At 42.8% G+C, this 26,498-nt stretch overlaps 1 protein-coding gene across 2 annotated transcripts in view; it reads right to left on the bottom strand.

The window, feature by feature from the left end:
• arhgef25a (Rho guanine nucleotide exchange factor (GEF) 25a) overlaps window positions 1-22,757 on the bottom strand; it is a 31,887-nt gene extending 9,130 nt beyond the window's left edge. For both annotated transcript variants that reach the window (XM_085345720.1, XM_085345722.1), the window contains exons 1-4: window positions 22,273-22,757; window positions 4,899-5,206; window positions 4,284-4,394; window positions 653-777 (exon numbers count right to left, since the gene is read on the bottom strand). In XM_085345720.1, coding sequence (XP_085201846.1) covers window positions 653-777; window positions 4,284-4,394; window positions 4,899-5,206; window positions 22,273-22,378 — 650 coding nt within the window. In that variant the 5' untranslated portion in view covers window positions 22,379-22,757. The remainder of the gene's footprint in view (window positions 1-652; window positions 778-4,283; window positions 4,395-4,898; window positions 5,207-22,272) is intronic.
• Between the last annotated feature and the right edge of the window lie 3,741 nt (window positions 22,758-26,498).

The raw sequence follows: 26,498 nt of genomic DNA, 5'->3' as shown, positions 1-26,498 counted from the left end.
CATTACAGTTTTACCACCTAAAAACATATTTCACAAATACCTTTTATAAAAACTTCAATCTAAAACTATCAGTACTTACTATATGAGTCATCTTAAAGCACTGTGTCTGTCTTCAGTATTACTGTTATTCCTTTCATTTTTTTCAGAAGTCAATCTGAATTTTTAGACTAGTAAAAGGAAAAGCTTTACTTTTCTCTTCTTTGGTGCAGTGACCTGCCCTGTAGGTGCTTCTGAACAGACATTTATCTTGTCATAGCAGGAAAAGGACCATCAAACATATTAACAATGGCTCAGTTATTTGAAGTGTCCAAGTAAAGCAGTGTCGCAATGAACCTGAAAATAAAGCAGCCGAATGGAACAAAGGCACCATTAATCTTAGTTATTACTCTGCATATTCTTTTATAAGTCAGACAGCGATTTCTGGAAAATCCTCAAAATAAGTGAAATTGTCATTTAGTTCCACCATCAACTCAACATGCAAGGAGACGCACTCAGCTGCATCTCGGCTGTAAGCTGAGCTGCAAGTGCTAACGCTTTCTAAGAGCAGCTGCACTTAAATATATTGCTGTTTGAGACAACACATTTATTTAAAGAATGGACAACAGCCCGAATTGCCATCGGGCATAAATTAAGTGACGTCTGAAACACATACATGCTTTTCTCTAAGGCACTCTTCCTCTCCTCCTCGGTGTCAGCTGCAGCTGACCATTGGCTGGAGGTGTCGTCCATCAAGACGGACTCGCTGTCATCTGGCAGAACACCGATGGACTGCGTGTCCTGAGGAGGAAGAGACAGGCAGACAAACTGTTTATCAAAGGTAATGTGGATCATGCCAGGAATAAAGTAAACAAAGGGAGATAAAGAGCAGGAGAGAAATGGTAATGATGCAGGTTGCCAGGGTGACCAGGGAGCGCAGAGAGACACGAGTAACAGAGATTGAATGATAAAAAGATCAGATTGTTGTTGTTAATGATGCATGCTGTGACACACATAGAAAAAAACAGATAAAGAGTCGGGGGGGGGGCCTGTGCTTGTAGAAGATAATAAATAAAGCTGTTCCTGATAATCATTTAGAACAAACCTGTGTTTTGTGGCATTACACTATTGAAGTTTAAATTAATAAATTCATTTGCCAATTGGGAATTCAAACAAACTATATATTAACACGCATGGCACATCTCCTTTGGTTTAACTTGGCACCAGCATCTTTTACATTAGTACTTCCTGCCTTATTGGCCACGTTGTACCCGAGATAAACCCAGGGTTACTGCGATCTAATCGATTGTGTTCATGTGGTACATACGTGACCTCCTTTTTCAAGCTTTTTCCTGGAATTGATATAATTTCCTGTGGGGGTTCTAGCACAAATATAGAGTCATTGTGCACACCGCAAAGAGGGCCTGCAAAGATTTAAGTCATGACTAACTCAACAGAGACGTGCTTAACATCTGCAGACAACCCTTAGTTTGTCTATATTAGCATTCACACTCATCCCTTCAAACCTCACTACAATATGTCTGTCTAACTGTATCTATTTAAAAAGTTGCTCCTTCTATTTTTAAAGCATTTCTTTTTAGCCTTTTGACTCTCTCCTGACTCCGGAAACCTATAGGGGCAGACATCTGTCTTTACCTAAATCCCAGTGTCCCCTTGTCCCAGTCAAGCAGAACCACCCCGCCTTAAACACATACACAAACCACCAGACACACACCTAACCACTCAGACCCGCCTGGCAGAAGGCTGCCCAAAAGAGAAATAAATTCACGGCTGGACTGATACACATATAAGCAAACGGAAAGAGGGACAAGACTCTCCTTTTCTCCTCTGGTCTAGTTCAACTTGTTCACCTGCGTTCCCCTTGATAAACTTGCTGCCATCAAGAAGTTTTGAGCTTCCGGTCGTGTCACAGGGGTGCGTGTGAAAGAGACAAAGCCAAGTAAGAGAGACAGAGAGACTCCACGAAGACCCTCTCTCCCCCAGCTCATCTTGCCCCGCTAGGAGTGCTCCAGCCTAGCTGACAGGTCTCCCTGGCTCCCTGATCATTTCCAGGTGTGCTGTGGCAAAACCCACAGGAAAAAAAAATCCCTTGTCTCTCTCTGTTGTAAGTTTTGTTTTCTAGCCAGAAGCCTGCGAAATAAACTGACAACAGTTTTAGAATAAGTCGAGGCCAAACCTTTCCAAGCAAGTAAGTTCAGTTGAGAGCGAAGTGATTACAAAACTTATTTTTTTCTATGGGTAAAAAAAATACAAGCTCCAAGTTTTATGTGTAGAAATCAAAGAAGAATTTTATTATAAAAGTGTAATTATCTGGATATGAGAACAAAAAAAGGATGTTTGCATGTAGAGGTTTGCACCACAGAATATTTGCATTGACTATATTTTTGTCTTGGATTAAAGCACAGTGTTTTAATCTAATAAATAAATTGTCCATAATTTGATATCTGCCTTTTGTTATTTCATATTTATAGCTGTGGACCAACTTTTGATTGCACTCTTCACTTGGAACACAGACTGCTGCAAATCACCAGTAGTAAAGTGAATTTAAAGGCCCTCATGTAAGGAAACATGAATCTGTGTGGCTTAAAATGTGATTGTTTAAACTGTAATATAGGTATTACGGCCTGTGCTTGAAACTGTATTTTCCACTGCAGAGGTGGCATCAGCAATTTTTTATTTTTATAAGGGATGGGGCAAAGCAATCCTTATGCACACAAGTGCACATCAAAGTTATGATACTGTGATACAAACAGAGTTGGGTGATTTCATTATGTCTCAAGTGCAGAAAAATCTAATTTAACAGCAATAACACCGGTGTCACACAGCAAAGGATGGCTTTGAAGAGCGCTCACAACTAATGCACCACATAACTCTTTTCACAGTTTCTGTCCCGGTTTGAGTTAAAGTTTATTCTTTTAGTTAAGAGTTTTCTGTTTGATACGTTTTATGAGTGAAGATCAGAGACTGTACAAGCTGTTCTTCAGGAAAAAGTGATTTAATAGATCTGTTGATCATTTGTTCCGGCTTGTTTTTTAACACAGCGGCTTGTTAGACCTGCGGACATCGTAAGAAATTTCCCGTGCTTGATCAAAAACACTATAGTTTTATTTTAAAAAGGTGGGTGGGGGAGACGAGCAGCGCATTTAACGCTGAGCCCGTCGGCGGAGAAGGTGGTGTAGATGACAGGAACCATCGGAGATGACTGACCTACATAATTTAATCTCTCTCACACCACCTCTCTCCCTGTGTGTAGCTTTCGCTCTCCTACCAAACACTGGCAGTAAAAACACCACAGCGCTGACCTCATCCCTCTGATGTAATCCCGCTATTGTCTTTCAAAGTGTTGTTGAGGCTGAAATTATAGTTTAAGTGCCCAGGTCTCGATTCAACAACAGGACGCACTTCACAGTGTTTAAATGCTCAGACATCGTTATTGTTTCCTGTTGATGGGACGCAGGCACCGCAGGTTAACGCAACACTCCCGCTGTTCAAACAAACACCATTTTCCAGCGAGCTTCTAGCAGCAAAAAGGGACCAGCCAGCTTAAGACACTCCTTTGCCACAAGCAGTTTGATGGAGAAATGGAGACGGGCTCGCTTCTTTGTTAAGCATTTCTTTGTTCTAAAAGTGAAGTCATCTTTCACCACATTTGCCGTTTCTTATTTATCTCCAGGCATGTCCTTCTGCAACATGTTGAATGTGAGTCATGCATCACACTGGCCACGCTCAGATTCTGCCCTCTGGTCCTCGGGGCATCGATCTGGTCTGAGAGTTTGTCTCCATATGCATCTGTGCATATGTCTGCATTTGTGTACATATATATACACACACACACATATATATGTCTGCATATGTATGTAGCATATGTGGCTACAAAAAGCAGCCCTCCTACGTGCGTTTGTGTGCTCATGTTGCTTCATCGTTGAGCTCCTCCAGCAGCAGTGGAGTTAGTCATTTCCAGCTCTGGCTGGAGGGCCATGGAGACAAAGAGCGCTGATGTCACCTCCCCACCAGGCTACGTCCTCACTGAGAGTATTATTTCTACTCCTCTCTGAGACTGTCAGCTATAATGAATTGGTAATGGATTATTTTCATAGTTTCAATCTCATAGCCAGCTACTAGATCATATAAAACAGGCCTCCTTTCAAAAGATTACTAACTGCATTTAAGTTAGCAACGTATAAGTTCTGCTTGGTGTCATTTCTATGCGATACTTATCATATGTGATATGAGACATAACAGGACAGGGTTGGGTGTTATTTTGATAGCATATCAAGATGGCAGACCTGGGCGTTTGGCAGTGACGTGCAGCCAATCAGCGAGTCAGTTATGCAGCTGGGTGACTGTAGAGTAGCTGGTGACAGGTCCTCAGGGCTTGCCAGGCCATCTTTCCACTCCTGGAATACACACACACACACACACACATACACAAACGTTCACAGTGTCAGAATAACAAAATCTGTTGCGTGCATATGTGTTCTGGCACAGAGAGACACAGGCGGCGCTAAAAAGAAAAAGAGGACACATAAGAGAACAGGGTAGGGTGAGAGACTGCAGGAAGAGCCAGCAATGCTGCTGTCATTCACAGCAACACTGCTAACTGACATGGTACTTGTTCCTCCGGGGATTAACTCTACATCAAACCTGCTTCTCCACTGACAACCTTGCGCTACCTAAAATAAACAAGTGTGGTCAAGATGTTGGTTTTAATTTGTGTTTGCCCAAGAATGAAGTTTTGCATGCATCACAACCAGTTTATACAAATACCTACTGTTAACGAGGTGCAGTAATAATTTCAGTTTACTTATGAGGCGGTTCATGTGAAATGTGCAGAACGGAACTGCAAAACTCACCAGGCAAAGCTTTGTTTGATTAGTTCGTATGATCAAAAAAATTCTCACCGGTTCTCTGTGGGTGACAGGCAAGATGGTGAGACTCTCTACAGGCCTTGGGAGGCTCCCCATATCTTGGTTCTGGCTGTGGGATGGAAGACATGCAGGCTTTCCCTCAAGTTTGCGGACCTGACGCTCTCCTTTGGCGGTGGATCCAGCGCTAAGTTTGCGGACAGGGTTTGTGAGCCATTTTTTAAGGGTGCTCACAGAGCGCCTGGAGCCTGGGGAGCTGGGGGCCGAGCTGCCTGATGCCTGTGGGGGCAGCGACGCCACGGAGGTGGAGATGCTGCCCTCACTGCCTGCTGCCGAATACGAGTCTGAAGAAAAGGCATAAAGAGACAGGAGAAGCAAAAGGTTACTGGCGAAGGAAAACAATCAATAGATAAGGGTTAAATGGGTCATGAGGCAGAGTAAAGGCTCCAAGTACAGACTTAAGTTAATCAATGAATCTGTGGACTTCGACAAATGTGCAAAAAGAGCATTTTGTTTCAGGGACACAACCCTCGCTTGACTAGTAGACGAGGCTTAACTGCAGGTGTGCGAGGTGATGCAGAACTGAAGGCAAAACACATGTCAACACACCAGGAGTGAAAGATTAACGAGAGAAATCAAAATAAAGAGCGGAAATATAAATTTCTGTTCTACAAACACGGCTGTGCAGGTGTGTAACTACACTATAAAAGATGTTTTCATTATGCAAAGCAGACTTTTTGTCTTCTTTTTTTTTACATTGCTGAGCTGTGCACCAGTCCATGCCATCGTTACTTGACCACATTCTGATGCAAGGCCGACAGCAGAGGTAATGAGGGTCGGTATTTGAAACAAAAATACACTAAAAAGCAGTTGCAGATTGACTGCTGCACACTGATGTCAGGAGGACATGGGAAGTGAGTTGGGGGGTTGAGCTGGGACCGGACATCCTCTTTAATCCTTTTTAGAAGGGGAGCTCCTTGCCGGGGACTGTTTGTTTTTTCTTTATTGTCTTCCTTTCCCATCTTGCCTCGGCCAATCAACCTACCGCCCTTCCTCCAGCCTTTCTCAGTCCTGAGCTCTTCTTCTAAACTGTGCGTCGGGAGTGTTTCATCTCTTCTGTAACAATTTAGTCATATTTCTTATCCATCTTTGCGCCTTAATCCTCTGACACTTGAAACTCTTTCAAGAAAAAACTATTTTCCATTACTTGTAAAAAAAAAACAAAAAAAAAAAAAACTTTGTAGTTTATGTTGTGCATCTGTTCATGAGAAGACAACACTGACCTGATTTCAGAGCGCTTTATTTGAGCCACAGTCTGTTATTGCAGTTCTCAGCAATAAGATGCAAACTTAAACCCAGGCTAAATCATTCAGCTTAGTTCAGTGTTCATAATTAAAAGATTTAAGAATCTCCACAACTTTATTCACTCAATTTCTTTGTCTGAGAAATTCAATAGCAGCCACAGTATACTGATCAATAATAATGAGCTTTGTGCTCTGCACAGCACAAAACTCACAGTGTTTGACGAATCATTAACCTCAGCGCAAACAGGCCATGCTAATAAGATCATATTTCTGCTAATGCAGAAACTTGTGAATGGTAGGTGATAACTAAGAAAATAACTTTAACTTGTGTATTTCCACCATAGAGATACCATTTCCTCTATTTTTCCCCAGCATGTATCATGCAATTTTCCCATCCACTTTTCTTTCTAATTCCCACCCAAATATCCATATAAAAGTCTGCAAATAGAGTGTATAAGGAGATCTAAGCCTAGCAGAAGGAGCATCTGAACAGAGCAAGATAAGGAACACAAGCAAGTCTAAAGAAAAAAGATGGTTGTACCCTGCAGGGAACTATTGGGATATCAAAATGCATCTGAGAGCCATTGTATTTATGGTTGCATCTGGAAGAAGCAAAGCGTCCACCATCTGTGAAGGTTCCCCAGTCAGAGAGAAGAAAGGATGTGAAAACGCTGGGGAGCACATGTGATATTGTGCACCCTCCCAACCCAGCTCTCCTGACCTCTAACAAAGGGCCAGACCCAGAGGTTTGTATTTCCCAAGGTTCCTGCTCAAGTTTAGCCAGGTCAGCGTTTGCAGTTCAAAGTGCAGAGATACAACCAGCAACATTGTTTCTAACTATCTTGAGGCATCAGCTGAAGAAATAGGCTAAAGAGACTGACACCGCTGAAGCGCCTGGAAGCAATTTGAAATGACTGGAGACAGGACAGAGCAGCTCTCCAATTCGAGGCTTTGCATCAGGATGATACAGTAGCTCTGTCACACGTACAGATTTACGATGCACAGAGCGTACATTATTTACTGGTTTTATAACGACTATCCTTACATCTGTCACCATGGCAACTGAGCACTTCCACTGATCATGTATTCTTTGTACCTTATACAAGTCATTACGGAGACATCAATAACACTTTTGCACAGAAACAGTGAGACAACTGTAAGGGGAGATGATGAGCTTCTCCTTAGAGAAACCCACCTCCGCTCGCCCCACACATTGCAAGATAAGTGGAGTTAATACTGTTATACACCTACAAAGAGGAAACTGGGGGGTGGGGGGACTATCCTTCCCACTCTTTCCCTGCTGTGCTTCATGCTGATAGTGCCCACTGAAATTCATCTCCATAATGGCACCACAAAGAAAAGATTACCCACGCTGATTTTGTTAATGCAACTTGACTATTGTTTATGTGCTTATAACAATTAAGAGTTAAGGGCACAGGAGAAAAAGGGCTGCATTAAGCTGCCCTGATCTGTGGTGATTTGTTAATGCTAGGTTTTCACCACTCGCCCACTCGCTGTCTGAGAGGATGAGCGAGTGCCGGGGCGGGAGGCTCATCCAAAATTGCTGTACTGTGTAACTTTGTAGCCAAGTGGGTATCTGTTGCAAGGCACTTCCAGATTTTTCTTAGTGTTGGTCGGTCACAATACAGAAAAGAGACAGCCCACATCATCTAAGAGGGCAACTTAAGAGAGCCATCTTTCACTATTAGTATTTGTACGGTATTGCAGAGTCAATACAGCTATGCAGCAATTTCTCTTTTTCAACTCACAGTTGGTTTCTAGATTAAGCAACTAATAAGTTGGCACAAGACTACAGATAACTGTCTGTCACTATTTCCTAAACCTAAGGTGACTTCATCAAATGTCTTGTTTGCTCAAGCACAGCCTAACCCAGTTTAGTTCAATTAACTATAATTCAAGCCAAGGAAAAAAAAGAGTTACTCGTTTGAGAAGCAGAAATCTTCAGCTGTTTAATGAATGCTAATAAACTTAAGCAATCCTCAAACTCTGTCAATATAGTGAATGATTAATTTTCCAAAGGTCAGTCTGATAAATCTATTGATTGCTGAACACTACATAATTTCACGTCCGTCCTTTTTTGTGTGGTTCACAGTCAACCATTTGTTATTACCACAGTTAAATTCACTTATAGCTGATTGAATTATCTAATGACTATATGTGGCACAGCTTGTCCAGTCATGTGGAGAGGGAAAACTTATGATTCACTGTTCTCATGAAGGTTTGAGTTAGATGTGACTGAATCAAAGGCAGGGACAGCTATAAGAGCATGTGACTGCCTGTCTCTATGCCAGGTGGGACAGACTCCTGTGGCTCCAAGTCCCCAAGTTGGTTAAGAAGATGGATGGATGGATGATGGATGGATGGATGAGTTAAGAGTAAATTTACTTTAATTTATGTCTGAAATGCAAAAGCAGAGAAAAATGAGAAAGCAAATCTCTTCCCCTCTTTTCAGGTGATTGATGGAGATAGATATGCGCTAAGTGGTCGTCCACCAGAAGAAGTCTGCTCTAACTTCTGTTTATTGATTGCTGAAGAGTGAGTGCTGCTGAGCCAACAAATCAGGCTAAAAGCGTTGGCTTTAATGGAGCAAACTTCACAGCCCCCTCCACTGTGGAGTTCCCTGTCAATCCCATGCCTCTCGGGATCATATAGGCAATTTAGGCATTACTGGACTCCACAAATAAAAAATAAATAAGCAGACATGCAGGTGCCCATACGCTTTTTTTTTTTCCAGAGAGGCTCTCCTGATGGGCGCACAGGTGCAGGCTGTCAACCTGTTATCCAGAGTCATCAGCCTGTCAGTGTAACAATAAACAGCATTAGAGGCGAGCATCCTGCTGCTCAGCACTGTGGCAAACATGTCAAATATCCTGCTGAGTTTGACAAACTTAGAGCTGCCATTCAATACTAGCACCTTGTGGCTTACAGCTCTGGGGAATTGTGGCAATCAACACATAGGTGCCCGCCCGCGTCATTGCTAACAACTCTTAACACAGCACCATACTTATCTTCTCGATTCTTTCTCTCTCACTCACTGCCCTCTCCACCTTATGCTCTTCAGCCTAGACTCAGCTGCTATATTACATTTCACCCACTCAGAGGAAATGGACACCCTTTCCATCAACCAGCAGGGCCCGGTCTGCACTCACGTTCAAACCGAAAGAGCTGAAAGACCACGAGGCAAGTACCTGAAGCACATGACGGAAAATGTTCTAACCAAGGTGCTTTTTACAATGAAACATTTCAAATCATAAATTGTACTCGTCTTTTTCTGGCTTTTCCTTCAATCCTCCCTCCTTCCTTTCTTTTTCACCCTGACACCTTTTTCTCTACGATAAGTTCCTCCTTCTGCCACTCCGTTTGGCACTCTAACGCACTCTTACCCTCTGCATCTCTGTGCACTGCAGTGTTTTTCAGATAATGACTGGGAGCAGGACACTGCACAGCTCCCTCCTCTTATGCAATGGCCTCCACTGCACTGCCCCGAAGCTGCTGAGTGCAGCACAAGTTCGACATGCAAAACAAGCTAGCAGAGAAGACAACGCTACAGAAGTAAAAAAAAAAAAAATGTTTTTAAAAAGTTTTTAATCCTTTTTTATTCTCCTTTCTTATCTTTCGTTTTGGTATTAAGGCTTAAGCAACTGAATCCACAACCTCAGGAATCCTCTGACAGTCTAAAGCAGAGGCTATGGGGTGAGCTGCTGGGAAGAGCAGGGATTCTGTATAAAGATTAAGCAGCAGAGGGGCAAAAAGATGCCAGTGTGATTAAAGTTAAGAAGTTCAGTGAGAGTATGGGAGGAAACACTGACGAGACGAGCGGAAGGAAGGCCATGAGGGCACAAGCGACATACACTTGAGTGCACATAAGCAGGAACTGTGCTGATTTTTAACTGTGGGCACTGCAACAAAGACATGTGCAGCAGCTCAACTCTTGTCGTCCTTGTGTGTGCCATATGTGAGTGTGTTCGTGTCAAACCTTTGGAGTGACACACTGCAGTCAGACAAGTGAACAGTGGTTTCCTGTCCTCCTACTGACCTAGTTTATACGCACGCACGCACACACACATCCACACACCACTGTTATTCCCAGAGCACAGAAGGAAATATGTGCTAGACACATCAAGTGACACGCAAACAAGCCATCAGAGTCAGTCTCCTGCCATCATCGCCCACAGCCAGACTCTGTGGCATATTCTTTATCAGTTTAATGCATAAAAGTGCTGCCAGTCACCAGAAAAACAAGACCGAAAAAAAACACGCTGGCATTAATCCTTTCGTCTGTGGAACAATGTGAAAGAGTAAATCAGACACTTCTCCTGATGAGGGATTATGAAACAGCTCTAATTGATAGTCAGATCTAAACCACTACTGCTGCCACTGACTGTGAAAATCAGGTCAGTGGGAGTATAGCAGTGCAGTCAAAGTGGCAGAGGTTGTGGATATCTCACCTGAGATTTCAATCAGCATTTTCTTTCAACTTGATTCTTAATTTGCAATTTTAAAAAAAGAGGCTGTGACGGCAGTCTCACCACAGAGACTGTCTGCAAGCTCCCAGCAGTGTACAGTGAGAGACTGGAACCATGTTTGTGGTTAGTGGCCTTGAAAACTCCAGACATTCCTCTAGAACCACTTAGAGAGAGACTTGCCAGATTCCGGATTAAGGTTGCAGTGTGGTCCATTTCACACAGATTTATTAACTAAGCACCACAGGATCAACAGGTATTCAGAGATGGAAAGTCCCATATTCACAAATCATGATCCAATAATTTAATCAAGAGCCAGAGTCAAGTCATTTACTGCCCCGCTTTCACTGAACTGTTACCAATGGAGAAACTTTCAAGCAACAGAAGCTCAGCTCTACTTACTCTGAGACAGTCATTACACCCTGCATATGCAGTAACTGCTAAACTCCAGATCCCAGTTACTATGTAACTCAAGCTTTCTCTCTCACTCATTAAAGTTTTAAAAAATTCCAATTGTATGAAAGTGAAAAGAAAGATTTGAACAGTACAAGCCCAAACCTCAGTCATGCTAGAGTTATGGTAAGATGGCAATGTAGCTGGGAAATATTGGTGTTTACCCAGTGAGTACATTCAATTCTTTTATATTCGGCAACAAAATGCAAGTAGTCATGGCAGCAGGTCACCTGGTGGGATGCAAACTGTCTCCAAACAGTGGCGGTCTGACTCAAACTGACTGCAATCACTCTCAGATTGGTGAAGGTATGCAAATAATTTCCTTCCAGTTTAATAAATGCAGACAATTTGGCAACATCTTGTTGTTTGTGCATGTCTTTGTAACAGGGGACTCGACTCCTCTGGTTTTATTCTGATCATATTCTTATTTAAAAGCAATGTTGCAGAGCACCTATGCCATTTTACAGTTAAATCGCCTTCCAACAATAATTATGTCACTAGTTTTGGAGGAATTTGTCAATTTCTGTTTGAGAGATTTAAGATTTTGGCTGTACTCTGAATGTAAGTAGTTAATTTGAATCTCTGTGCATGTGGACAGCAACAGGTTTGCAACAGATAGAACAGATTTGCAATTTTCGCTGATTTACTACATTTAATTACAAACACATCAGCTGTAATTTCCTGAGGTGCATTCGATTGTCAACTGATAGCAGACTGACAGCAGACTGACTCCATGTTATTGCAGTTTTATCGCCAACTTGATGCACCAAAGTCCCCTTGAAGATCACTGACTGTCTTAGAAGTCAAGGAGATCACAAGTTTATTGTAAATGGTTTCAGTAATTTTGGTCTCCACCCCCTGGTTCCCCTGGTGTGACCGTAGCATAAGTAAAAAAACTAATAAAGTCTAAATGTGCTATAAATGTTGCTTTTCAAAGTGCACAGCTTCAGTTTGAAGGCAGAAAAAGAGAACAAATGGATTTGATTTTTATAAATTCATATAAATACTTTCATTTCTTGTAGACCACATCTTTCACACACATGAACACCCCACCTCCATAGCTTTGTTTCTGAATGATGCCCACCTATGGCAGCCGTAACCTTTTCCCTATTTTTTCCTCTTATGATCAGTTAAAGTTGTGAGATGGACCAAATAAATCCTTGTCAGCTTGATACGTGATAAGCTTCTCAATATTTTCCCCTTACTTTGCATCTCAACAATAGCCAACTCTAGTTGAGGGTGTTCGGACATGTTTTTTTCCCTTAAATAGATAAACTGTCAAAGTAATTTTCTCTCATTACTACAGTACTTTGTTTTTGGGGGAGCTTTCTCCAGAAGAAGAAGATATGAGATTGAGATGTGACAGAGAAGAAGAAAATATTTAAACAGACATCCTTTGTTTATCATGAATGATACCGTGCACGTTACATGTACAATACGAGGCCCAGAGGCTGAAGATCAACGCAGCAACTGCCTGTTTTGCTCTAGTAAAGAAGCGCTAGCACACCAAAAGCAAAATGACTCATTATGCTTTTATTTTTTGATTTTATTTGTACGTAATCTATCAATAATTATATTTGATTATATTTAGTGCTACATTTATTTTTACATTACTTTAACCCTGTAGTTGTTAAAGCTGGACAACATTTTAACTGTCAATTTATTGCTTATATTTTATATTATAAAATATCTGCCAATTTGTTCTTACAAAAATAATGGAGAAATGAATAGGAACTGTTTAGTAGAAGTATGCAGCAGCTTAAAACGTCACAGTCACAATTTTCTTTTCCCAAAACAAGAACTAAAAAAACCTAAACTGTGAAATGGATGTTTTCCTGTAGGTGGATATATATCAACCGCTCGTGCTCCCAAAGTAACCATAAGATTGTTCAGTCTTTATATGAGGTCCACTGAAAAATGCTTTGAGGCATTTTGGGAAAATGAGGGTTGGAAAAGTACTTAAATGACCTTGCAGGCGCTGCATGGCACTCTGATTTAGTGTGTGTGCAATTGTGTGTATATCTTGTGCCAGTGTGCGTGTGTGTGTATGTATGTATGTGCACCCGGATAATCACAGTGATGATCAGCACTACTCTTTTTACCCTTTTTAGCAATAGGAAGCACACACCCTGGGTACTGTCGGTCATCACTATGATTATCTAGTCACACACACACGCATTCACAGACACACACTCACTCTAAAAAAAAAAGTCAGAGAACAAATGGCTGGCACTTGTGTTTGAGGTGGTCGAAAACAACGAGCAAATTAAAAGCGATTGTGATTTCATATGGCAGTGCCAGTCAGGAGGCCTCCAAGGAGAGCTGGAGACAGAGCTGCGATGCACGCTGGGTCGCGGGTATGTGGAGCCTCTCCTTTGGCCCCAGTCTGCCTGACAGCTCCAGTACTGTGCTCTTGCAGTTTGTCGCTGGCTGTGCACAAGGTCAGTGCTCTGCACTGCAAGTAACCATGACGGCTTTATAACAAACTGAGTCAACAATGTGAATTGTTGATTTGACACAAAACCGTCTAACTTCTCTTGTCTCAGATATGCTCTCTCATAAAATTATATCCTGAGCATCCAAGCGTTCAGAACATGTTGTGTATTTGGAGCAAGCATGCGAGGTTTGTGTGCAAAAACAAATATCTCAGCTTTCATTGTAATGGGGCACACAGTTCCGACCTCGAGACCTAAAGATGTGCTGGCATAGCGATTCTGTCAGTCAGACTTGATGTGCTTTCCAGACACATATTCTCATTCCTTTCCATAGCTCTCCACCTCTCCCCACTCTTATTGCCATAGCAACTAAACCCAGAAGGAGAGAGAGTGAGGGACAGCCGCACAAAAGATTAGCCATCAGCAAGAAATCAACCTACACATGTGGGCGCACGCACTCAGTCTTGTTTTACATAGCAATACACTCGTGAACATATACCTGTCTGTGACACACACACACGCTTGCACGTGCACACACACACAAAGCACAATGATTACTGTAGATTTGCATCAATATTCATACAGTGACAACCCAGCAAATGTTTCCCTGGCTTATGCTTATTAGTAAGACAATGCCAGAGGCACAAAGGATGCTTCTGAAAAGCTTATTCTGAATTCAAGAAAACCATCTGCAGCTGTCAGCTTTTGTCGCTTTTCGATCAGATCCTGCATTTTGAGCAAGAGCTCTCCATATGGCTGTTAAGAGGGCATCTTATGAATACACAAAATCCATTTAAGTGTTTGAGGGCGACCCGAGGCACAGTTCCACCTGTGCCAAATCCATCAGGTGGACAGTTTTCCTATAGGTTAACGAAACTGAATAATTAACATTAAGTAAAGCAATAGAAAATGTGCAAGTGTTGAGTATACTGCCAAATATATATAATACTGTGAACTATTAGCTAGTGTAATTAGATTGTTACGGCAAAAGCAAATCTTTAAAGTCACACTCAGACACTCAAATGTTTCTAAATTTGGCATTTATAAAGTAACAGCTACAGTAGTCTTAGTTTGGCTGCTACAATGTGAATTTTGCACATAAATAAAAACTTATTCTAAAGATTTGGGGGGTTATTAAATACACATTAGGATGTTTTTACATTTTTTAAAATTGTTTTTCTCTTGAGTCCACCAATGTGGCTTTAATCCTTACGTATTGGCTGCAGGCTATGAACAGAAAGCTGTGTCTATAGTAACAATCAGTGGTGCCTGACTGACAATCAGAGTGTTGCAGGCCGATAAGAAGGAAACAGGTCAATTTTTGGTTTGCTGTCTTCTCCAGTCCAGTGTAGAAGGCAGAAACACGGGGGAAAGCTTATTTAACAATGCAAAAACTTTATGGAAGTATTTGCTTGTATCTTTTGCTTTTCTTAGCTGTGGATTCCCAGTAAAAACACACAAGTTTGTTTATTAGTTTGAAAAGAACTCTATTTTGCCCAGAATTCATTGGGATTTACAAATGCTTAAAGGGACAGTTCACCTCCAAATTATTTTTGCTTATATTTTCTACATTCTGTAGAATTATTCATGCATCTAGGTTGTTTTGATGTAAACTTGTTTTGACATAACTGCCTGCTGTCAGCTATATTGGAACTAAATCAAAGTGACAAATAATTATTTGGAAAAAATCAGCAGCAATTCAGCACAAAAAATGCACCAACCCTGCTGTGAGCGCTTTCATATAGAAACTGCAAAGTGTGCAGGTAGCTAGCATCACAACAGCAATAATCATATCTTGTCCCATTGTGCCTAACACAATCCTCTTTGCAGATGTGCTTCTTTGTGCAGAGTGACATGGCCCAGGTATGATTCAGTAGATGGATAATAGCTGCCATTAGAGTGCTCAAAACAATGTTCGTGCATTTTTTTTTATTGACTAAGCAGGTCAGCTTTTTAAACGTATGAAAACATAATTTCCATTATACTGAACAGATGACAGACATCGCTACAATCAACACTTCTATAACTGGTCAACTGACGCCAAAACAGGCAAAAGAAAACATTTAAATTAAATTTTGGTGTGAACTGTCCCTTTAAGATACCCCAGAGACTCTTGTGCAACTGATAAACCATGAACTCGCAGAACTATCCTCTAGTGAGGCGCAGAGACAAACATGATGGCAAATTTAGGTTAGAAGTGAACCAAACAATAATGCTCTATAAGCTGATCCCAGGCTGCGAGGAACTACAGTCCCAACAGTAAATTTGATTAAACACAAGGTAAGTAAGATGCTCAGCTCCTGTGTTGCCTTGCCTTGTGCACTGTTTTGGAAAGTTTCTCACTGAGGCCTCTGTGAAGTATTCTCTGGAGAGAACTGCAGAACAGAGCAGCCAAAATCTCTCCACTCTGACAGCCAGAGGGGACACGACAGCAATCATTGCAGTCAACCTGTCGCTAAGACTTACAGCAAGCATGTTCCAATCTCGCCAAATGAAAAGAGTCAAAAGTTGAAACTTTTTTCACACCACTCACAAGTCTTTATACTGCGGCTGCTGTTTTGAAAAAAAGAAGGAGTAAAACTCCATGAAAGCAAGAGCTGAGTATTAGAAAAGCAAGAGCAAACATTATAGCCCCCCCCCCCCCCAAAAGGAGGCAGGTATAAAAAGAGCCATATGGACTGAAAGTGGGGGTAGAATCACGGGGGGGAAGTCGCTCCTCTCCCCCTCTGCACTGTTGGAGAATTCTTTCTAAACAAGGTATGGAATGCACTCCTGTGTTTCATAATTTGTTCCCTCATTCTTCTCCTCTGCACATTTACAAACAGAGTCCTAAGGAAGAGAAAAAAGGGAAGGAAAGACTGTGGGAGCCTTGCAAATATGTCAGGGCAAGGCAGTTTAGTAGAGCAAAAAGGAAATGACAATGAACTGTGAAAGAAAGGGACGTGGTAAAAATACATTAACCATATATAAATGTGTGTTTGTTTTAAAGGAGAAAGGGCATAGATAATAAAATAATTAATAAAGAGCGGGAGTTGAAGGAGAGGAGAGAAATGAAGAAGAGAAGCAGGAGGAGGGAGAAAATGAGAACGCCCCAGGAGTGATCTTAAAGCTCCACTTGGTCTTCATATTCCAAGCCAGCAGATCACGCAACATTCAGCCCAAATTCAGGCTGGCTGATTTCTTCATCCAGCTGGGGAGCTTCGCTTTTGCAACAGAGAAACAATATGGTGGAGATCGGCTGGGAAGGAGGCTGGGGGTTTGGTGGGAGGGCAAGAAGAGATGACGAGGTGGAGGGTGGGCTGGGGTGCAAAGTTTAAAAATATCTCAGAGTGCTGAACACAGAGCTGAGCCACGGCAGTCTAGCATACCTTCAATTTCAGCTATTTTTGTTGCTTTTTCCATAATGTCTGAAGTCTGCCTTATAAGCTGATGACAACTAAGTTTCTCTAGCTGAGACATAAAAAGACACACTGGTCCCCCCGCCCCCCCGCATTTGCCAGCAGTGCTGCTTTCTGTCAAAAGCACTCTCAACTTGTTATCAAAATGTATTCGTACATCGCGGGGTCCCAGGTTCGCTGCGGGGATCAAGTTCTTGTCTGACGGCGGCCAAACTGATGAAATGTGCAAGCGCGTGTTCTTGAGCAAGACACTGAACCCAACCACCTCGAGGTCTGCAGCACATCGTGCACTCTGACTAATCTGTGAAGGGACAAAAATAAATGTTCGGTGATTTATTCTATTTTACGAGCTGCGTGTTGATGCCGAACATTGTGGAGCAGCTAAATTTTAATCGCTGCCTGTCACGTGAGATTATTGTGAGTTTTTGCTTCTTATTTTCTCGATGGCTTGAATGCGCAGCAACTGTTTACTACGGCTGAATGCAGAACCGTGGCAGCGATACAGATGATGCAAGTTGCCCCAAAGGCCTTTGATGCTAATCATTTTTTCAATTTGAAGCTAATTTAAACTTACACATATATCAGTGTATGTTTTGGGGTGTTTTTTTGTTTTTTTAATGGTTGTCTTTGGTTTCGTTCGCCCTGTCTTTGCCGTTCAACCATGTAAATATATGTGTGTGTCTGTGTGTGTGAGCGTATGTGTCATTGCTGTGGGGGATTCTTGTCCTAACACACTGCATGCATGAGTCAACACCAGCCCCCAACACTCACAAATAGACACGCTCTCAGATGCAAAGGGAACACATATAGATGCATATGCAAGACAACGCCGACCCTTTTCCTTCTTTGGAGGATCATTAAAGAAAAGGAACACAAAGAGATAAGTGACAGCAGCAGAAAGACAAACATACTTATGGAGACACAGACAGATCCATAGATGGAAACAGTTTTATTATTGCTGTTGTTGTTGCCCTACCCTGACTGCTGCCATGTGACCTTAACCCTCTCACACACAGGTAAAGCTGCTTGTTGCCTCAGTTGTGGAACACAGCAGGTGAGGAATATGTTAATGAAAAAGAAACCATCCATCCATCCATCCATCTTCTTCCGCTTTATCCGAGGCCGGGTCGCGGGGGCAGCAGCCTAAGCAGAGAGGCCCAGACCTCCCTCTCCCCAGCCACCTCCTCCAGCTTATCCGGGGGAACACCAAGGCGTTCCCAGGCCAGCCGAGAGATATAATCTCTCCAGCGTGCCCTGGGTCTGCCCCGGGGCCTCCTCCCGGTGGGACATGCCCGGAACACCTCACCCAGGAGGCGCCCAGGAGGCATCCTTGTCAGATGCCCGAACCACCTCAGCTGGCTCCTTTCGATGTGGAGCAGCAGCGGCTCTACTCTGAGCCCCTCCCGGATGGCCGAACTTCTCACCCTATCTCTAAGGGAGAGGCCAGCCACCCTTCGGAGGAAGCTCATTTCTGCCGCTTGTATCCGCGATCTCGTTCTTTCGGTCACTACCCACAGCTCGTGGCCATAGGTGAGGGTAGGGACGTAGATCGACCGGTAAATTGAGAGCTTCGCTTTTACACTCAGCTCCCTCTTCACCACGACGGACCGGTGCAGCGTCCACATTACTGCAGCTGCAGCCCCAATCCGTCTGTCGATCTCCGGCTCCCTTCTCCCATCACTCGCAAACAATGCGGAAAAAGAAACCACTGAATAACTGAGATATATAAATGTGTATAAAAAGTACTCTTTCCCATATGGTCTGCCTATTACAGTATCTGCCTTTAAGTGTGATCTTAACTCTGCTCCATCCTTATCTTTGTTTGGTTACTGTCTGACAGTCTGCACGTATGTGTGCTAGATTTACTTGAGGGTGCATCCCAAATAGCATTAGATGTGTGGGAGGCTGTGCCACAGAAAAGATAAGACGTGTTAGCTCAAATTGCATGGGTGTAATTCCTAACATTATCAGTGTGTGTGTGTGTGTGTGTGTGTGTGTGTGTGTGTGTGTGTGTGTGTGTGTGTGTGTGTGTGTGTGTGTGTGTGTGTGTGTGTGTGTGTGTGTGTGAGGAGAACATTGATGGTTCCATCATCAGTAGTCTTTACAGCATGTGAACTCCTTCCTCTGATTGCAAGATTTGAAAGTTCGCTCAAAAAGGCGTGAACAGACGTTTGCAGTCAGGGCCTTGTCAGTGCTTGTCCACTTGTCCATTCCACCTCTCCTTTGCATATTACAAAATATTTCCCCAAACTCTCTGTTCAGATAAATCATTTGATAAATAATTAGGTTACCTGCTTTTATGCCGTCTGGGCTGTGAATTCAGCTCACCGTGGACAATATAAGACAAAGCATACCATCTGTTTTCAAATGGTTTGTCAACAGTCTTTGCTGGGAAGCAGGCCCCACTAATGGCCCTCTGGAAGCCAATCTGCTAATGCGCTGTGCAGACTACCGCTGGTATCAGAGCTAAAATGATACATGCCTTTCTCTTTCATTAAACCCATCTCCCCACCTGTCCATCTTCCTGCCCTCTCCATCTCGATGAGTAGTGCCCAGATCAATAATCCCAGCTCTTCTGTCAGACATTTCCTCCAACTCTTCCTACCTTCTAGTGCTCGTCGGTATTGCGATAAACACAAATCCACACACAGTGCAAATAACACCCATTCACACATTCTTAACTTAATAAGGACTCCGCTGCCCCTGCACTCGTGTCACTGGATATTGATTAAGATGTGAAAAAAGTCCGGCAGGGTAGCCAGCATGATGCCACATTGATTCAGCTGCAGTCTCTTTCTGCATATAAGCAAACGGGTCAGATTCAGAATTAAAGACTGTCCCGTGCGACTCATTTAGTCTGTGAGCAGCTGAACTTATTTTAGCTTACCCATTGAAAAGTCAAGTGTGAGTATGCTGGTCTAAGCGATAGGCATCCACTAGGAACACATATGGTGTGACATAATAGCATAGTGCATGTGATCACCCGGCCTGCAAGTAAGTGCCATTACGCCTAAGTAGGGGAATGAATCACACCGCACATGATAGTTTCCTCTTAAGTCAGTCATCAGGCTTTTTTTTTTTTATTTGGAATCAATGAATGATGGAAATGCATCGTAAACAGTTGTGTCCAAGACAATAGAGCAAAGACGGCCTGTCATGATTTTAAAAAATGACAACAAAGAGGAAATTCTTTTGTTGCTATTGATATCAGAGTTAGGGATGTGGGAGCTAATAGTAAGCTGCCGCTCTGATTATCTCAGCTAAGACAGTGCAGGCACCACTTTGGGCCTTTTTTGAAAAAATGTATGCTTTAGACAAATAGATGGTAATTGATACAGTTACGTGCCTCACCTGAAACAACAATGTCTTGGGAGAAGAACGGAAAAAAGTCTGCATTATTCAGTATTTGTCTTGTAGACGCCACAGTAAAAACAATGGGAAAGTCAGATATGTGATATCTCACAAAAGTATGAGATACAATTATAAAGAAAGGAAAGAATTGAATAATATCAGGTTTTTTATAGACAGAGAGAGAAACAGTTTTTCAATAATATAAAAGTCTACAACTGACCCTGGACCCCCATGTTTTAATCAGAGAAACTGCTGTGCAGATTAATGGAGAGAGCAGTACAGTATGTGAGCACAAAAGCCAGCCGCAACATGAAAAATGTGCTTTCTTCTATGAGGAGGTTTTATAGAGCACACATGGCTTTTACAGACAGGATAGAGTGCTCATATTTCTCTTGTTCAGCTTGCAAAATAAAAATTTAAAATCTCATCTTTTCATAGTGGACCAAAGTACCCCCCCCCCCCCCGCCATCCCTGCCAATACACTAAAAAATATATAAAATAAAATATATATTTAAGGAAATCCTGACTGTTGGGATAATGTTCTTGCTATAGGCTTATTGAGAGTTCTTTTAATAGCCTGAAATGTTTCATTCCTCCAGTCCCCCACATGTTTATATATTTTGATCTAAGTGTGTGTGTATTTGCTATGATAACATGGTAGAGATGCAGAAGGGAGCTGCAGGCGATGGAAAAGGAGAATATCTATTACATAAGAGATTAAACTGAAGGAATCTAAGGTATGCATTCAACAATGCTTGCCAGCAATATGAAAATCTACTTTATGAAAGCCCCCCCTGCTAAGTACTGAACTTCAAAGGGTATGTCCACTGTTTACAACTTTGATGTATGCTTTTAAAAGGGAACAAACGCACAGCGTGCCACCACAGCATAAAATCGCACACTGCTATTAGACACCGCTGTTGTTTTAACTTTGCCTTGGAGCCACAGTGGCAGAGGTCATGCATGTGTACAAGATGGCAAAACGAACAGAGAAGAAAGACCAAAAGAGGTAGGAACATTAAGACGATTTTTTTTCCTGCTCTAAGCTCAAGGTTACACCGAGTCCTGAGTTTTGTATAAACTACAAACAACCACGGCTGCCTATGGACGACTGTGCCTGCTCATCTGACTTTGTTGTTATTACATATCATGCCACCTGCTGCTTTAACTCAACACTACTCTGGTGGACCGCTGCTATTTATGTTGCACGTCATTACTGCAAACGGAGGGGAAGACAGTGACAGGGGTGCTGCTGGGGATTGTTGTCGTTTTCTTCTGCTCCCCACTGTTTTGGGTCGAGGAATGTTTCAGCGTAGCACAGCCACCCCAACCCCCGACCCCCCGCGCGATTCATTCATCCATGTGCTGCACATAACTGAGTGACATGAACTCGTCATGATGAGGACAGTCACCTTCCAAATCACATGCAGGCTCTTTCCCTCTTCTCTATCCTTACTGGAAGAATGCATGATCCATGTCCTCCTTCCGGTTCCTCACTGTGCTGTGCTCTGTAGAACTTTTTTCACTTGCTCTGAAGTTTGTGCGTGCATGTGTGCGTGCATGCGTGTGTGTGTGTGTGTGTGTGTGTGTGTGTGTGTGTGTGTGTGTGTGTGTGTGTGTGTGTGTGTGTGTGTACATCTGTTGCTTTAGCTGGAGGTGTAGGGATCAGGGCAGGGGGCCAAGGCTTACATTTAAACTGTTCACATATGCTCGCAGAAAAGAGAGAAGAGATAAGAGAGACATGGGTGGACATCTCAGATAATGTATTGGAGAAGGAGATTAGGAGCAGTGGAATGATCAAGAGAAACTGCACACACACACACTCACACACACGCAAACGTGCACATACACAACAAACAGGATCACAAAAGCAGTTTTTAAAGCACAATTCCAACCTCAAAGCCAGGAAAATCAGATAATCAGATATTAAAGATCAAATTTCTTTAGGCGTTCTGTGTGTATGTGCATTTGTGTGTGACACTGACCTCTGACTCGTGCATAGCAGCAGCCACACTTGGCCAGGACTTTACGGAACAAGTGTTGGCAGCCACAGCCTCTGTGGTGGCGATGGTGATGGTGGCCCCCTTTCATGCTGTTGAACCATGAGCTGAGGTGGGCATGGCCCGGGCACTCTTTCTCTCTCTCTAGCTCTCTTTCTATCTCTCTATCTATCTCTCTCCCCTTTCCTTCTCTTTTCTTGGTCTCTCTTCGTCACCCTCACACAAGTAGAGGTTTACTCCTCAAAAAGTGTAAATCCCCCAAAAAGGTGTCAGTTGATCCTCCTCTTCAGCTGACTGTACGCAGAGTTAAAACCCATATCCAAGAAACCAAGTGTAAGAGTCCCCAAAAGCAATAAGCCAAGAAGAAATCCGCACTCACAGGGCTTTGCATCTGATGATAAGCAGTGAGAGAAACATTCCAGCAAGCTTATCGTTACGCTGAACGTGTTCCTTCTGTCTCTGAGCTCTCGCCTCTGTGAACTGCCTGGTCAAATGACACACTGGGAGACTGCTTCAGAGAGAGGGGGGAGAGAGAGCGATTGCAAGGGAAAGGGAACGAGAGAGAGTAAGGGGAGGGGTGAGAAGGGTGGAGTCTGTAGCTCTAGTTGCTGGCTATTCCAGGATAGCTTTCCCACTCCCATAGTTTTCTCTCTTCCCCCCTCTCAGCTGTTTTTTTCCTCTGCTCCCTTCTGTTTCCTCTCTCGTCTGCTGCCCCCCATCTTGTCTGTTATCCTCTTTTCTACATGGTTGAGTCTCATTTTAGCGTAAGTAATGCTTAAAGGGGCTCTCACATAGCCAACTCCGAGATCAGATGAAATGACACGCTCTCTTGTGTCTGCTCGGAGCTGGCTGTTGAAATAGTAACACCCAGGTCTGCAGTGATACACGGTGCTATTTACAGCAGAATGGCCATGTTATGCTGAAGGTGTCATGCATTGTCCAGCCAGTATCAGACTCTTTCTGACAGTTTAGGAATGTTTCTTCGTGGGCTTGTGGCTCAGAGTGGGCTTTTCTGGCTGGGACAGCTCCAATATTAACTTCTGCGCTCATTTATGATCACAGAGCTCGCAAAGTGTGTTTCCATGGAGGGAACAGGCGGTCTCATATTTCACAATGTTGGCATTCTTGATGTGTGTGCGTGCGTGTGTGTGTGTACCATCAATCATTTGGGCTGATAATTTCCTGTTCTGAAGTACACAGTGGGACAGTCTAACCAAAGAAGCTCGTGGAATAAAGCAGTTTTGTATCAGTGACAAAGTTGCCCCCCGTAAGGGAATTGGGCTTTGCACTGTAATATAGTTACACCATGTTATCACCATATAGTGTAACTTCATCTTGTGATAAACACCCACTTTGTGAGGTATACCTGTTCAACCTCAAATATCTAATCAGCCAATCAAATGGCAGCAGCTCAGTGTATTTAGGCATGTAGACGTGATCAAGATAACATCCTGAGGTTCAAACTTAGTATCAGAAATACTTAGACAGGCTGGTCTGAGTATTTCTGAAACTGCTGATCTGCTGGGATGTTTGTTTATAACCATCTCGAGTGTTTAAAGCCCAAAAAAGAAAAAATGCGCAGTGAGCAGCAGCTCTCTGGGTCATAATGCTGTTTTGAAGCCAGAGGTCAGAGGAGAACGGCCAGACTGCTTCAAGCTAATAGAAAGGCAACAGTAAATACAGAAGAGCAGCAGAGGACCACACAGAGGGCCAGCCCTGACAGCCAAGAGCACAAAGCTGAGGCTACAATTCACACTGGCTTTCCAAAATTGCACAACAGGAGATTGGAAAACTGGTATCTGGCCTGATGAGTCTCAAATTTTCCTGCAACATTCAGATGGCAGGAGAGAAAATCTGGCATGCACAACATGAAAGCATTGCTCTGGATACTGCTTTGTATCAATGGTTCAGGCTACTGCGAGTGGTGGGGAATGGGGTTTTGTCATACTTTGTTCCCCTTAGTACCAACTGAGCATTATTTAGAAGCCACAGCCTACATGGATATTGCTGATGATCATGACCATGACCATGGCTGCATCTAGCAGGATAGCGTGTCACGTCACAAAGCTCAGATCATCTCAAACTGGTTTCTGGATGGATACAGTGTTTTACATTATGAATGTGCAACTGACAAATCAGAAGAATGCTAACATGTTTTCAGCACCTTTTGAATCTATGATATGAAGAATTAAGGCAATTTTGAAGAAAAAAGTGAGTCCAACCTAGTACGAGACCTACAACTTAGACCTAATAAAGTGGCAAATGAGTATATTTAGACATAATCACCAAAGCGATCAACTAGGATAATAAAATATGCTCTTCAAAGTACACCGATCAAACTAATACATGCATTTACAAAACCTGATGAGTGACATTTTTAGAATTTTTAGTTTCACTCAGAGGTGCTTTTACCCAAAAATCTTCAGCAGCAGCTGCAATCTTTGACCAACATCTTTTTGCGAGCAAATGTGTCTTTGGGTAAATGTGTCTGTGACTAAATCGGATCGAGCATGGAGCACATTTGGGCATTTGTGTGTAGCATTAGCTGTGAGTGTGCATATTCAAAGGAGGAACACTGTAGAATTGTTTCCCTTTCTTTCTAAGTCAATCTGATCAACCTGAAAGCTACACAGGGCAATTCTTAACAAAGCGCTGTACACAAAGCATGCAATATTTAGATGTGTACTTTACATCAAAGCACATTAAAGTCAATTAACATCTGGATTATGGCTCATTCTCCATGCATGTGAAAGCAGAGGCTGTTGAAATGTCAGTAAGTAAAGCAAATGCATCCAACTCGAGATATAACTAGCGCGGGAAGGAAAATAAAACTTGTTTCAAGACATGCCACATATTTTGAGGCACAATTACTATTTGATCAACAAACAGTCTTTCTCAGGCCTGAAGCTGCTAAGCTTATGACTCAGCGTGCGAGCCCATCTCAATTTTCCTGGGCACATCCTTTCACAGGCTACAGTCCAACTGTGTGGAAATCACCACCTGATTACTGCAACAAAGACAGGCAGCATCACAGCACCCACTCAGGTTCCTCTACGGGGCATCAATGGAAGCAAGAGAAGGCTGAGTATCAGCTGGCACTGAACCACCATGCAGGCACACACAAGCGCACGCATCACTGAGGTGCACCGTCAGGCACTTCAACAGCTGGCAGAACTGTGTCTCCATCATCTTTCTGTCCAGTGGCAGGGTGGTGGCACACTCCTGTCAGGATGTTTCTGTCAGGGTAAACAGAGAAGCCTGGCTGCCTCACCCATTAGCCATACAAACAGAGTACTTCAAACCAGTGCATTGACTATGCAGCATTTCAGCACTCTGTACATGAAGAGGGATCTAAAGCAGATAGAAAATACAATTCTGGACTGGAGACAGACTTATGCATTATCAATTCCCAGGCTCAGGCAGCACAGTGGTTCACCACATATCTGTAAAGATACACACAGGTCACAGCTTTCCTTTCTCTCTCCCCATCACAGCCTCCATCGCTCTCTCAGTTTCTTTGCTTATAATGGATGTTTTAAGCAACTGTGATTGAAAGGGCAATTCGCTAGAGGATTCTTGAAAGGCACTGCTGAACGTCTCCATTTGTCTGATGCTGATATGGCTGCCAAACACCGTGTGAGCGAAGGAGCACAACTCAAAATGGGCTGAGAAACAGTTGATTTGACAGCAACAGAAACAAGATAAAACAAAGACGGCAAAGAAAGACGACAGCAAACTGTGTTACAAACTGAACAAATACTGCCTGCACTACCAATTAACAAAAAAACAGCTATAGAGCAAAGAAGAAACCGCTCTGGAGACACATTCAAAATTAATGAATATGAGAGAATCTTTTAATATGCTCTTAAGCTAGAAGCTGCCAGATTATGATCCTACAAGTCCCACAGCGGGGGGGAGGGGGTGCTTTTGTACTTGTTGCGTAAGGTTGATTGCAGGCGTTCTTTTAGTGGTGCCGCTTCAAAGCACGACAAATAGGAAAAAATGTTTTCATTTACAGTATTATAACAAATCTTTGGACTATTATTAGACACTCAATGACCAGATCTGACATGTACTTGGCATACTGAGTGCTATGTTTCGTTTTGGTCTTTAACTAACATCTATTTCTGTGCATCAGCCCTGACATTTAACACTGGCAGTGTCCTTCGTGCAATAATGGAGTGTAATAAATGAGTACCAAAACTGGACCA

This window comes from Diplotaxodon limnothrissa, linkage group LG20 (genome assembly GCF_057381915.1).
Source record: "Diplotaxodon limnothrissa isolate DT_005_m linkage group LG20, D_limnothrissa_male_GT1.1, whole genome shotgun sequence".
Taxonomy (NCBI): domain Eukaryota; kingdom Metazoa; phylum Chordata; class Actinopteri; order Cichliformes; family Cichlidae; genus Diplotaxodon; species Diplotaxodon limnothrissa.
This window is presented reverse-complemented; position numbering and strand designations above follow the sequence as displayed.